Raw genomic sequence first — 14,501 nt, 5'->3', positions numbered from 1 at the left:
AGCTCAAAATGCGTCTGGAATTTAGGCCGCCTCCACCGGTCTCCTGGCCCACTGTTAAGTGGCGACAGGTCATCTCTTCCGTCGCGGACAGCAAATGGTTTGAGGACATTCACGTCCAGTCGGGAGCGAAAGTGGCGGACGCTATGAATTATGCAGCCGAGTACGCTAGGAAATGTGATATGAAGTAGGTCGGCTGTCTAAACACCTCAAATACTTTTTGTCAACTTTTTCTTAACTCTTAACCTAAAGATTAGCACTATTAAAACACCAAGTGCGTCTCGACTGATACTTATTTACATCTTAAACACTCTCGATCTTAAGCTTGGAACTAACGGACTGAAAGATTTATAATTAATCGATTATTAGTAGCACGAACATTAGCAAAGAGAAACATATATGAATATTTCAAGTTATATCTGCCTGCAGTCTAAGTGATCAATAATAATAAAATATTCGTACCAAACACAAACGCATAATGATATTTTTTGTAAACGCTGGACCATGCCTCGGGGAATACATCTCAGCTCCACAAGGGCACAGGCTCAGAGTCATTAGTATTTGTGAATGGAAAAAACGTTTATGTTCAACAAAAAAGAAAGAAAGCAAGAAGGGCTGGCTGTCGAAATCCTCACTGGTTCCGTTTCGACATCGGAAAGACTGTCTCACTTGTGAGCAAACTGTCCCCAGAATCTTGTCCTTGCCTTCCCTTTAGCACTGGTTTGCACTCCCAGTCAGGAGACAGTCGGACATACTTATTCTAGAAACAAGAGGCGTCCATGACCAGAGGACCTTAGAAAAATAATTTTTGAGCGTAGTATCAATCTTACAAAGTAGGCCTTGCCGGGAACGGAAAAGCGCGGGAAAATGATAAACAGTGAACGAACGCTGGCCGGTGAGATTCATTTGTTTTTTTTTTTCCAATGTACAAAGCCAAGCAAACCTACGCAACAAGGTCTTGTTTTCATCACAGTCATGCTACTCCGCCGACACGACGATACACTCGATAGGGAAAGGGCGGGGCCTCGTCACTTCGTCGGCCGACCGACGAGCCGCGGCCGAAGACGGCGACGCGGTTCGGGACGTCGTCGGGGACGTCGTCGGGGACGTCGTCGGGGACGTCTTCGGGGACGAGGAGGCCGCGCGGCAGGAGGGCGTTCGAGGAGTCAGTCCTGGAGGGCGGTGACTATGGCGCGCTCACTCCGGGCCTCCTCCAAGACCCTCCCGAGTTTCCAGTTTCGGTCGTGGGCCTGAGGGGCCCGCCGTGGACCTCTTGGCTGGCCGGCGGCGCGGGGCGGCGCGGGGCCTGGCGGGGCGCGCAGGGACGTGGCCCCCGTGGGACGCGGGGCTGGCGGCGGCCGTTTGGGAGACGACGCTGAGCGTTCAGCCCAGGGCCAAGCCGGCCAGGCGAGCCCCCGCCACCAGCACCAGCACGGTCAACCACAGCGGCTGGGCGGCGAGGCGAACTCCTCCGGTCTGCATCGCCGCGGGGTTTTCACCTGTAACACAAGCAGCACGGCGTAAATGTCAACACATGTTTCCGAAGTTTTAATAGAGTGGGAACTCCTAGACCCACTAGTGAAACGACGACATGGTTGGTAACAAACTAGTTACTACGCTAACCTAGGTCGCCACCGCGAGCGGGCGGCGGCTCGGCGCGCGCAGCGCAATGTCGCGGCGACTAGCGGAACCTCGTCCGCGCGCGAGGCCAGTTTGAGCGGTGACAAGTGTCAGAAGTCATCAGGGAGTGCTCCGGCACAACTTACTTCAGTTTGGACCATCTTTAGTCACTGCCCAGAACGACCGAAAACGCAAGATTTAAGTCTAAGCTGCGCATATATTGAAATGGGTTGTCTGAAAGGATTGCCTGAGCCGACGCGTTGCTTTGCGAGAGCCTAGCGACAGACAGTGTGTGTGCTCCGTAGGGTAAACTGTACACACGCCTCTCCGTGTGTGTATTTGAGTTGCGATAACATGAGTCCGCATCAAGCCGGGGGTAATATTACATATCATCCCGTCACGCGACATGAGCAGCGGGGATATCACTATGAAGGACCACACGGCTCGGCCGCTTTAAGCCATCAGACGTGCACTTGTACAGTGCCACACTTAAAGTGCGTTTCTCGAGTGTACAGCGGGCCAACCGATAGAGCGGTAAAAAGCCTGGACGCGTTTTGAGCTCCAGAGTCGCTAAATGGGACTCGAACCGAACGTGTGACCCCACCAATGGATTGCTCTCCGAACGAGGAATCGATTGGTGGCGTCACACGTTCACTTCGAGTTCCGTTTAGCGACTCTGGAGCTCAAAACGCGTCTGGAATTTTAACCGCCGGCGCCGGTCTTCTGGCCCACTGTGCAGTGTGTTGCCTTGCAGTGTGCCTCTGTGTCCCTGTGCACATGCTGCCCCGCCCGTGCAGACGGCCCGGCCGATTCGGAACATCGCTTCGTCCCCCTCGCACCTCTACGGCACGCCCCATGAGTGCGAGAGAGACGACACTCTGTGTTCGGAAGCGGCCTGTAGGCCGTCCCCTGCACTGGACAAGGCTGCGAACCGGATCATTATTGGAGGAGCAAGGCCTGCATGTCATGCTACCGGCAGAGGGAGGGATTTGGGAAGGGGGGGGGGCTACCCCGCCCCCTGAGAGTGATTCATGGGAACATGAGGTGATCCATGGTGTTCGACGGCACGGCACGCCACGCCACGACCCCCGAGGGCGACGCCGCGGCTCCGGTGACGCCGACTCCGGCCACGGCGTGCTGTCAAGTGGCACTGGAGCGCTGTTGGAGCCCAGCCTAGCCCACCCCAGCCCGGCCCGGACCACAGACCCCCTTCCAGTGTTGCCTCCAGCCTGCGGACCGATGCCGAGAGTCGTCGCTCTGTCTCTCTCGCACTCATGGGGCGCCCCGTGCAGGTGCGAGAGAGACAGAGCGACGAGCCCGGAATCAGTGTGCCGGGCAGTGTGCCGCGCAGGGACTCGCCCCGTGTTTGCACGCGGCTAAGTGCATCTCCCTCAACGCCGCCGACGCCGGAGCAGCCAATATGTGACGAAAAAAAAAATCGGGATGGAGGTGACGGCAAATATTGGCATATGAAATGGCGACGTGTTGTCAAACGACGCCTGCGGACTGCGGGGCGCTGCAGAGAGACTCGGATTGAAAACAGCCATTCCCGCTTCCGAGGTTCCTTCCGATTCTATTAGGTGTCGCGTCGCCGCGTCGCGTGGGGCCCGGATCTGGCCCGGATCCGGCCTGGAGGTCTGGAGGTGCGATAGCATTTGTTCCCCCACGCCGCTACTGCCGCTACCCTACACTGCCTCGGGCCCCGGGCGCGTTGCGCGGCGTTGCGGGTCTCGGGAGGAGGTGTTCGAGTTGGCCGCCAACTTGCCGATGGAGCGAGGGGGGCTCTGCTCTGCTCTCTCTCTCTCTCTCTCTCTCTCTCTCTCTCTCTCTCTCTCTCTCTCTCTCTCTCTCTCTCTCTCTCTCTCTCTCTTTCTCTCTCTTTCTCTCTCTCTCTCGACCGTGCACGGGGAAGCCGTCGAGTGCGAGAGAGACAGCGCGACAGGGCTCTGCTGGCAACCCCAATCCAGGGTCCCTTCACTCGGCTCTGGACGAAGGGACGCCAAGTAGAGGTTCGAAACTCTACCCTGCGGACCGATTCCGAGAGTCGTCGCTCTGTCTCTCTCGCACTCACGGGGCGTCCCGTACAGGTGCGAGAGAGACGGCTCTCGGAATCAGTCTGCTGCGCGGTCCTGCATCTTCGCACGCGCCCCGCCCCTCGCCCCCTGTGTTGGTCTACCGCACCCCTGTCCCCGGCCCACCCTGGCCCGGTGCGGCCCGGTGGGAAAGAGACACACTTAAAGCAAACTTGGGTGTCTCTTTAGGCCGGGCTCCAAGTTCGTGTTCCGCTTACTGCGCCAACCCCCCCCCCCCCCCCCCCCCCCCCTCCTCGCCCTTTTTTGCGCCTGATATGAATGGTATCTGCGTCACCAGCCTTTTCGGGGTACCGCCTGGGACTCCCTGGCCGCTGGCAGTGTTTTGTTGTTGCGCCAACTTGCGCCAACTTTGGAATAAATTCAAGATTGATTGCGCCTGGAGCAGGCGAAATAAAGTTTGCCCGCGGGGACACGATCGTTCGCGGCGAGGCGGAGCAAAGGCGAAGGGCAAAGCTTCCGAATTTAGGACGCCGCCGATATTGAAACCGGCAACAAGACAGGGCGAGACAAGGCCCACAGGGCGAGGCGGGGCTCAAAAAGTCGTTGGCCGCGCCGGCAGCCGGCAGGAGTCGAACCCGGGCCCGTCTAAATGGAGCTGGAACAGAACACGAGGGCCGCGTCGGGTCAGATTCCCCTCAGAGCGAGGAAATACACACACGTGTGGTGCTCGATTCAAGTGGTGCTTTTCAGGGCCCGGGGCTCAAAACGCGTCCGAAGTTCCGCTCGCCCGACCTGGCCCGCCCCGCCCCGCCGCCCCGCCCCGCCCCCGGCCACCTTTCGGCGTCCTAATTGAGAATAGTGAGACGGGCCGGCAGAACGGATGGCGGGCCAAAGGGCCGGCCGGCCAGCGCCGACCTATTTTAATTGAGCCCGACTTGGGCCAATAACAGCCAATACTGCCCTTGTACTCCCCGGGGGGCTAGCCAGGCCAGCCCGACCAGCCTGCCTCCACCGGCCAGGAGGGATGCGGAGGGGGGGGGGGATTCTGACCCGCTCAAGTACACGCTCATTGTTACTGAATTTCAGTGCGATTTACCGCGCCGCGAGTGCGAGAGAGACGCAGCGACGACAGTGACGTGCGGGAGCGGCGGTTCGCAGTGCACCGCGGAGCACGCCATGCCCCTCCCCGCCGCGGCGTGACGTGTACGAGTGGGCCACTGTCAGTCCGACGCTGGCGGCCGATGTACCACGGCCACCACGGCCACCACGCCGGCGCTCCGTCTTCCTCATCGCCAAATGCTTTTTTGATGGTCATTCCGTGGTCGGCGCGGCGCGCGCGCGTCCCAGGTCCCCCTTTTCGACATAGCTCACGCACCCTCCCCCCCTCCGTGCCGCACCCCGCCCCACCCCGCGCGCATTGTGTCATTGTACGCGGGACAAAGCGGGCCGCCCCCCGTGCCTAATAGTCCGGGGTGAAAGGCGGCCCCGCCCCGCCCCGCCCCGCCACGCCGAATCAGCCTCTGGCGTGTGTTCATGTACTCAGGTTTCGGGCGACGCCGCCACCGCGCCACCGCCACCACGACGGCGTTCGCGCTTGGCGCTCCGCACCGCATGCCCGGCAGCCATCCGCGGTTTGGATTCGGTCTCGACCCAAACAACGCGAGCGGCGCCAAGGACACGTTGATTGCTGTGAAGAGCGGCTAGTGCATGCGACGCGCGTGCGAGCGTGCACAGTGTGCAAGTTAGCTAGAGTGTGCACGTCGTGCAGGCGGTGTTCACCAGAGGCGGGCGGCCGGGCGGCCAGGCAGCCAGACACAGGCGCCTCTCTGAAAGGCGCTCATTCATTCATATTTCCGCGCTCGCCGGTCTCTCTTTCCTGGACGGGGTGGGGCGGGGCGGGGCGGGGCGCAGCGGGGCGTGGTGGAGCTAATGCCTTCAACAGATCAAAGTCCATCCCAGCAAGTTTGCTCATTCGTTGGCTGGCAAGGTCCGCTCGTCGGACCGGGGCGGGGCGGGGCGGGTGTTCGGGGCGTCGGCGTGGGGGTAAGCCAGTTAGTGGGCCGAGAGTGTCACGGGGTGCGGGGCAGTGCGGGGCAGTGCGGGGCAGTGCGGGGCAGTGCGGGGCAGTGCGGGGCCGGGGCGCCGCGTGGTCAGGGTGGTGGGGCGGGTCGCGGTCCGGGAGGGGCGCGGTGGCGGAGGCTGGGCTGGACTGGGCCTGTCATTTGGAGTCTAATGAGAGGGCCGTTCGAAACGCCCCCCCCCCCCCCCCCGCCACGCCCCGCCACGCCGCGGTTCGGACCTTCTTCCACCACAATGACGTTGCAGAGCGCGAGTTAGGCCGAGGCAAAAAGGACGGCAACAACAGCAAAAAGGCCAACAAAGAGAGGACCGTCGTCCTTTTGATTAAGCACGCGCTCATGATTGGGAATCCAACCAGCAAATTAGCCATGGCCCGATCCGCTTGCTACCCGTGAGGAAAACGCACCAGCAGCGCCGGCAGCGCCAGCGGGGACCCAGAGGGGCAGCCTGCGGTCAGGGCGGCCCGGTCGGGCCAGGCCCAGGGCGGCGAGGCGGCCAGAGGAAGTTAGAGGAGGAACCCGTGCGGCTGACTTCCCTGGACACACTTTCTCTCTCTCTCTCTCTCTCTCTCTCTCTCTCTCTCTCTCTCTCTCTCTCTCTCTCTCTCTCTCTCTCTCTCTCTCTCTCTCTCTCTCTCCCTCTCTCCCTCACACACGCTTCCCGACTTGAGCCAATCACAGCCCGTCGTCGGGCCAGGCGGAAAGCGGCGGTAAGTCGGTCCGCAAATATCAGACCCAGTTTGCGCGCCTGCCCGACCACGCCTCCGCGGCGTGAAACACTCTGTCTCTCTCGCACTCGGGCGGCGCTGGCGGGCGCTGGCGGGAGGCGAGAGCGAGACAGACAGCAAGCAGACAAGCTTGTCTCCATGCAGAAAGAAAAAAAAAGCTCCGCTCGGAATCGAGGCAGCGGCGCGTGGCGCACTTTGAAGGGCCGCCGAGCGGTTTTAAGAGAGTCGTCTCGTCGCTCTGTCTCTGTCGCACTCCTTTGGAACCTCGTGAGTGTGCGAGAGAGACAGAGCATCTTTTGCGGAAAGGCAGCGCGCCCAGGGTTCAAAGTTCAATCCTTCCACCCGCGGCCATTTTCTCCGCCTTTTCCCCTGACAAAGTCCCGTGAAAATGCCGAGGCTGACGTTCGTTGTCGTCTTGGCAGTGTGCTGAGCTGCACCGTGCAAGAGAGAGAGGGGGCAAACTGTTCGCAGTTTGAATCAAACAGCGCCTTGGCCGCGACGTGCCTCCAGGAGCCTAAACTGTGTGCCGCCGATGTCCTGCTCGGAGGCCAAACTAGACCGGGCTGCCCTGCAGTTTGCGCTGTCTCTCTCGCACCCCCACGGAACGCCCCGCGAGTGCGAGAGAGACAGAGCGAGGGGCCGCCGTTTCGGAAGCGAGCTGTCGGGAATCGGTTGACCATTAGGGGCAGCTGCGTCGTTTGGACGCGGGGCGCGCACCCAGTGCAGGTACCACACCGGCCGGCTGGACCGAGAGAGAGAGAGAGAGAGAGAGAGAGAGAGAGAGAGAGAGAGAGAGAGAGAGAGAGATAGAGAGAGAGAGAGCGCTGCGCGAGATTAGAAACACGACAAGGACGCACTTTCCCCGCACGCTCTGTGGGCCAAGGCCTTGCACCAGACCACGCCGCCTCGCAGCTTCCATTCCCCTGACGTGTGGACGTGGTGCAAGGTGGGCTAGACGCGGGGAGAGCACTTATCGGTGCAGCAAAAGCTCAGCAAAGAGAGGAACCTGATATGCGCCTACCACACACCATCAAGTAAATTAAGACAACAAAAAAAAAAAAAAAAAAAGATTAGGTTTTTAAAAAAATCGAGGCTGGGCGGGAGTTGTTTATTTCTCCTACCTAAATGTTCGCCTACCTGTCTATTTCGCCTACCTATATTTCGCCTTCCTAATAAAAATATTCAATAAAAATATTCAATAAAATATTGCCTTTTTTCGCCTACCTATAGTACGCCTACCTAATAAAAAAATTAAATAAAAATATTCAACAAAAAAAACGAAAAAATCGGCGGCAAAAAGTGGCAATACGAAAGTCTCAAGGAGACCCGCCGATCAGCTTCGGTGTTCTTATGGGAACCGGGCCTTCATCCGACGCTCCCTGCCGCGCAATTCGACAGATTAGTGGGTTCGTATTGGGCTGGCCCACCCGAAGTGCGCGCGGTTTCTGTGGTACAGTGAGAGTCCAGATTCAGAGGCCTTACCTCAGAGGGGTCACATTGGGTATTTGAACCCGCGACCCCGAGTGCCGAGTCTAGTCAACTCCTCTACCCTGACCGCTCAGCCACCGAACCAGCTTGTCAGCGGCGATGTCGCAACTCCTCTTGAGCTGCCGTTCGAGAAATCTGGTCCCGAAAAAATGGTAATTGGAGCGGTCTCGAACCCGGGACCTGCCGCTTCCCACATCATGCTCTTAACCACTGAGCCACCGGGACACCATGGCACCCGCCCTGCCTGCGCTGGTACCCAATCTTCTCTGGATGTACCTCCCCAAGCAATTGGTCGCCGAAAAAATTGTGTATACTACCGGTCCCGAACCCGGGACCTCCCGCTTGCCGCGACATGCTCTTAACCACTGAGCCACCGGGACACCATGGCACCCGCCCTGCCTGCGCTGGTACCCAATCTTCTCTGGATGTACCTCCCCAAGCAATTGGTCGCCGAAAAAATTGTGTATACTACCGGTCCCGAACCCGGGACCTCCCGCTTGCCGCGACATGCTCTTAACCACTGAGCCACCGGGACACCATGGCACCCGCCTTGCCTGCGCTGGTACCCAATCTTCTCTGGATGTACCTCCCCAAGCAATTGGTCGCCGAAAAAATTGTGTATACTACCGGTCCCGAACCCGAGACCTGCCGCTTCCCACATCAAGCTCTTAACCACTGAGCCACCGGGACACCATGGCACCCGCCTTGCCTGCGCTGGTACCCAATCTTCTCTGGATGTACCTCCCCAAGCAATTGGTCGCCGAAAAAATTGTGTATACTACCGGTCCCGAACCCGGGACCTGCCGTTTCCCACAACGTGCTCTTAAGCACTGAGCCACCGGAGGACCATGGTGCCCGCACTGCCAGCAATGGTACTCAATCCTCTCCGAATAAACCTCGTCAAGAAGTCGGTTGCCTCTGCCGAAAAATATGCTCATGGCACTAGCCTCGAACCCGAGACCTGCCAGTCAGGAACGCAGCACTCTAACCACGGCGCTACCAGGTTGCTGTGCACGCCACATACCTAGCGCCAAACTTCAATAGCCATCTATCTTGCTTGGCTGGACAAATAATAACTTCGGCGATGGGGTGAGCCCTGTGCGTAGCAACCTAGTAGCGCAGTGGTTAGAGTTCTGCGTTCCTGAGTATATTTTTTAATTCTGATTTTTGTTTGATAAAATAAATATTAGTGTCGGAAAAAGCTATCTCTTTGGCGCGCTCCTTTGAGAACTATGGCAGCCGGTGATTATTTTCGGGCCGTTGTCTCCGATTTTCACTTTCGGCGGCTCGGCGACGTTGCCGCCCTCGACCCTATCCGTTCCGCCTTCGCAAAGGTCGCGCGCCCCGACGGGCCTAATCCTTTAGTTTGCCCTTTTCACGAGGCGGGGCACCGTTCTGCCGCGTTTTGCTTCAGATTACAAAGTTGTGCCGCGTCTCTGCGTGCCGCCGCCACGCCACTGCGTGTGGCCTGGCGTGGCAACCGTCGTGCCTCTTAGTGCCCTTCCTGGCTTTCTTCAGGGCGTAGAGGGATTCGCGCAGATAAAGAGGGAGAGAGAGTCTCTTGTGTGTGGACACAAGTGAGGAGGCACGGGTGCGCGCGCGTGTTTCTCTCTCTCTCTCTCTCTCTCTCTCTCTCTCTCTCTCTCTCTCTCTCTGTGTGTGTGCCAATGACTTTGTGGGCGTGGTGAGGTACTTCCTTGCATTCCGTATAACCAGGCGGCGTCTGGGGCGCTCCACCCGCAGTCCGTGCCCTCTCCTCCGCCGCCATGTACGCCGCCTCGCTGCTCCTGCTGGCCCTGGCCGCCCTGGCCGCCCCCAACGTCGTGACCGCCGCCGCCTGCAAGAGGGCCAAGAGAGCGGCGCCGAGCGCGGCGGCGGACACCCAGTGCATCCAGGTCCAAGTGGTGAGTTTACCCGCTGCCGTCCGTCCCTTTCGCACGCCTGCGGAACGGCACACGAGTGCGAGAGGGACGGCGATTGAAATAGCGTTGTCTCTGGGTGAGCCCACCTTGTTGGCGCGCCCGGGCGTTCAAATCAAGCGCAATGGTTTCTAGGTGTACCGGCACGGCGCCCGGACCATCGTGACGCCGACGTACCCCACCGACCCCAACGCCGACCCCAAGCTGTACCAGCCCTATGGGCTCGGCCATCTGACCTCGGTACAGTACACTCTCTCTCTCCTCCCTCCCCCCTTTCTCTCCCCCTCTCTTCCCCTCTCCCTCTTTCTCCAGCTTGAAGGCCTCCAACGCGTTGGTTGCAGCTGGGCAGGCAGCACGAGTACGTGCTGGGGCAGCTGCTCCGCAGCCGGTACGTCGGCGCCACGGCCTCGGTGGCCAACCTGCTGGACGCTGAGTACGCCTCGGGGGTGCTGACCACCAAGACGTCGGGCGTGGCGCGGACGCAGGAGAGCGCCGCGTCCTGCCTGGCCGGCATGTGGCCGCCCGCGGCCGGGTCGCGCCAGCGCTGGCACTCCAACAACACCCAGGTCGGCCAGGTGTGGACGCCCATCGTCTACGACATCATCCCCTTCGCCCAGGACAGGGTGAGAACAAAACAAAAAAAGTGTGCGAAATTCTTTTATTGTCAGTCGAGGAGGATTGAGGGGGAAAAGAAAACTTGTCAGATAAGACGGACGCGATAAGGAGGTGACGCGTTTCCTTGCTTGCCGAGTGATAAGGCAGCCGCCACGCCGCGGGTTCAAATCCCACCAAAGTTCATCCTTTTTGAGAAGTTTTATTTTTAAACGGTTTTTAATCTTTATTGACAGGCCATCGCGGGCACGGCACCGTGCGCGTCGCGCGACCTGGAGTACAACCGCGTCGTCACGAGCGGCGAGTACAGGACGCGCGTACTGCGCGTGCTGGGCGGCGAGGCGAACCTGCGCTACCTGGAGACCAACTCGGGCACCAACTACAACTTCAGCGACCCGGCCTCCGCCGCCTTCGCCTACAACATCTTTTCCGCCACGCAATGCCAGGTCAATGGAGAAAAAAATTGAAAAAAAAAATGGAAATAAAAAGGGGAGAAGACTTGGGTACTTGAACCCGTGAACGGGGAGGTTGGCTGCGCTGCACCGTGACGCCGTGGCCTGCCTCTCCATTACGGCATTACGGTGTCGTGTTCGTTAAAGTGACACTCCCGAAAAGGAATAAAGGAATTGTTGCTCCGCGGAGCCGCGCCATCCCCATAACCAAATTGGCCGACGCGCTCTGCAGCAGGCCGATTCCGAGAGTCATCGCTCTGTCTCTCTCGCACCCACACGGGACGCCCCACGAGTGCGAGAGAGACAGAGCGACGACTCTCCGCCCTTGGCCGCGCGGGGCCGAGTCAAGGCCAAGTGGCCTGGCTGGCCTCACTCACCCTTAACCTTGCCACGCGATCCGGCGCCAGGAGCTGCTGGGCCTCACCACCCCGTCCTGGATCAAGAAGCTGTACCCGGAGCCCCTGCGCGCGGCCAGCACCCTGTACCTCCGCACCCTCAGCTACACGCCCAAGCTCATGCGCCACTCTTACGGTGAGCAGTTACGCTAATTCCTTGACACGCTGCCAGCGGCTGCCAGCCAGCCGACGTCGGCTCGGTTTTACGGTGCGGCTGGAATTCGCGGCCGGGAAGGCCTTCGCTTGGCGCCGACGAGTTCGGCGGACTACACTGCCAAGAACGGCCGCCTCGCAGTGTGCCAGAAGGCCCGTCAAAATCCCGGACGCGTTTTCGAGCTCCAGAGTCGCTAAATGGGACTCGAGCCCTCCAATGGATTGCTCTCCGAACTAGGAATCAATTGGTGGGGTCACACGTTTAACTCGAGTCCTGTTTAGCGATACTCAGGAGATCTAAAGGTGTCTAGAGATTTGGCCCCCTGTGCTGGTCTTCTGGCCCACTGCGCAACGCCTGCAAAAGTCAAATAAAGGAGGAAGTTTTGAACCTACAACCTTCAGTGCCAGTGGCCACCTCCTAGACCCCTCGACTAATGTGCGCAGGCGACCTGACGAAGTGGCTGATGAACGCCACCCGCAACTACGAGACGCAGCCCAAGTTCCAGGCGTACTCCGGCCACGACGCCACGGTGTCCGCCGTCATCCAGATCTTCGAGCTGGAGCCCCAGGACGACGCGGGCTTCGGCATCCCGGACTTCAGCGCCTGCGTCATGATCGAACTGCACCGGGACCGGCAGGGCCGGCTGGGACTCCGGGTAGGAAGCAACCAACGACCTCAGCGGCGTAACACAGTGGGCCAGCAGACCGGTGGACCTCAAAACTACAACCGCTGTTCATTCCCCTGCCCACCAGTTCTTCTACCGGCGGGAGTACGGCGGCAAGGTCATCACCATGGTCCCCAAGGGCTGCAACGAGTTCTGTCTGCTGGACGACGTCGAGGAGATCCTCTCCAACAAGATGAGCCGCGACGACGAGACCTGCGACGTCCCCGCCGACCACGGCACCACGCTGCGCGAGGTCCACCGGGCCCACATCCTCGGCCACCACATCCTGGCCGACCCGACCACCCCGTCCACCCCGACCGAAGAGACGGATTGACCGACAGCGCGCGCAAACGGCGCCAGCTACACGCGTCCAGCGTACCGATACTCGCCACCCCAAACACGCAGGGACGCGTGTAACTGCCGCCGCTTACACACTCGCGAACACGCACGGACAGACAGACAGACAGACAGACAGACAGTCAGAAAGTCAGACAGACAACACACTCACACTGCTGCCCAACAATACTCCAAAAAACAAAACACCTACACCAAAACAAATCCCAGTTTTACCTAGTGATGACCAACATACTATGAATGCCCGTCTAAAACCTGTCAACCTGAATGCCAATTCAAAAGCGGTGTCTCGGTCTATTTGACAGTGTGGGAGGGTTCGGCGCGATAGTGGGCGCGGATGATAGCGCCGCTAGTCGCCGATGTTGGCGCTTCTCTGGCGCGCTCGGCGGCGGGGGGGCGGGCCGGGTGTTTGTCTTGTGATTTTCGGCGACAGTCCTCGGGCCCCGGCGATGTTGAATTTATCAAAGCCGCCCCCCGCGGGACTCGGAAGTTGTTCCGCGAGGGCAGGAAAGGTCTCCTCCCTCTCCGCCCCCGCAGCGCCCGGCAGAGCACGGCAGCGCCTCCCTAGGCCCACACCTGCAGTGGCCCCGCGCCCTCCTGGTGTGGTGTCGTGTTCCGTCGCGCAGTGGGCCAGCGGAGCGGTGGACGCGGCCAAAACTCTGGACGCGCTTGGAGCTCCAGCGTCGCTACGTAGGGCTCGAATCGAGCGTGTGACCCCACCTATGGATTCCTCGTGCGGAGAGCGATCCATTGGTGGGGTCGCACGTTCAGTTCGAGTCCGACATAGCGACTCTGGTGCTCAAAACCCGTTTTCGACCGCCTCCGCCGGCCTTCTGGCCCATTGAGCGTCTTTCGGCCGTCCCGTCCCATCACCGCGAAATACTGGGGCACTTTTTTTTTTTGAAAAAGACTGCTGTGCCGACGCTCTGAGAGGGAAGCGCGTCGTGGTTAAGTTATTTATGGAAGGATAAAAGTGACTTCTTATCTCTAAGCCCAGAAATTTTTGTAAAAAAAAATAAAATGGCAGTTTATTTTGCATATAAATGTATTAGGGGTAAGTGATTTCCTACATTAAAACCAAAAATTTTTCTAACAAAAAAAAAGACAAAAAACGTATTTTTCCTTGACTTCTGCTGCTTCATTCCTCGTTTCACTCACCGCTGATGACGTGCACGTAGTTGCTGGCGGACTTGGCCTGCGCCGCCTCGCACGTGTAGTTCCCGGACTGGGCGCGCGTCGCGCGCTCCACCACCAGCACCGTCGTGTTGTTCGGCAGGTCCACCGTCACCTGCAAGGTTTAAAAATGCGAATAGTGGAACCCACGACCAAACACGAGCTCCGGGATTTCAGCCGCATCCACCGGTCTCCCGGCGCGCTGTGCATAACGCCTCCTACCTGGTAGATGTTCTGGTGGTCGTAGTTGACCATGACGCCGTCCTTGAACCAGAACATGTACTCGGGCTCCGTGGTGCCCTGCTCGATGTGGCACGAGAGCCGCAGCTGCGACCCGGACCGGACGAACTTCTCTGCGGGACCCTCGATCACGCACCGCGCCTCTGCAACGCAAAGCAACCGTCGTTAGTGGTGGGTGGGCGGCCTCTGTGGCTCGGCGGGCACGGACCGTATGGAAACCGATAACAACAACAACAACAAACAGTGTCCACTCGATAAGCAGGGAGCCGCGCAAAACGCAGTGGGTAACGAGGCAATAGGCTGATAATTTAAAACAGTGCTGCAAGTCTCTCTCTCTCTCACGAGTGCGAGAGGGACAGAGACACTTGCAGTGCAGGCCCCTCGAGATCTGACTGGAGCAGCTTCCCAACAGCAGCCCGGGCTGGGCTATTCACTCCTGACAAACAACCTCACTGCTGATGAAAAGTTTTCGCCCAGACGCCTCATTATCTTTTAACTTTACTGGTTGGCCGAGCAGAAGACCGTTAGTTGGGCAGAAGAACAAGGAAAGAAACTGCGCAGACGGAGAGAGAGAGAGAGAGAGAGAGAGAGAGG

At 59.2% G+C, this 14,501-nt stretch overlaps 2 protein-coding genes across 2 annotated transcripts in view; one reads left to right on the top strand and one right to left on the bottom strand.

Annotated features, from left to right (window-relative positions):
* Positions 1–1,334: 1,334 nt before the first annotated feature.
* Positions 1,335–14,501, bottom strand: part of LOC117647361 — a 46,255-nt gene continuing 33,088 nt past the window's right edge. The window contains exons 7-9 of the mRNA XM_034389084.1: positions 13,890–14,050; positions 13,653–13,782; positions 1,335–1,496 (exon numbers count right to left, since the gene is read on the bottom strand). Of these exons, the coding sequence (XP_034244975.1) occupies positions 1,381–1,496; positions 13,653–13,782; positions 13,890–14,050 (407 nt within the window). The 3' untranslated portion in view covers positions 1,335–1,380. The remainder of the gene's footprint in view (positions 1,497–13,652; positions 13,783–13,889; positions 14,051–14,501) is intronic.
* On the top strand, positions 9,684–13,238 carry LOC117647154 (testicular acid phosphatase homolog). The gene is made up of 7 exons (XM_034388723.1): positions 9,684–9,848; positions 9,999–10,103; positions 10,205–10,486; positions 10,712–10,921; positions 11,335–11,458; positions 11,920–12,131; positions 12,229–13,238. Exons 1-7 carry the CDS (start codon positions 9,711–9,713, stop codon positions 12,472–12,474), a joined length of 1,317 nt encoding a protein of 438 aa, XP_034244614.1. The 5' UTR covers positions 9,684–9,710; the 3' UTR covers positions 12,475–13,238.

This window comes from Thrips palmi, unplaced genomic scaffold (assembly GCF_012932325.1).
Source record: "Thrips palmi isolate BJ-2018 unplaced genomic scaffold, TpBJ-2018v1 HiC_scaffold_2, whole genome shotgun sequence".
NCBI classification, from domain to species: Eukaryota; Metazoa; Arthropoda; class Insecta; order Thysanoptera; family Thripidae; genus Thrips; species Thrips palmi.
Note: the sequence above shows the minus strand (reverse complement) of the source record. Positions and strands in the feature narration are given on the sequence as shown.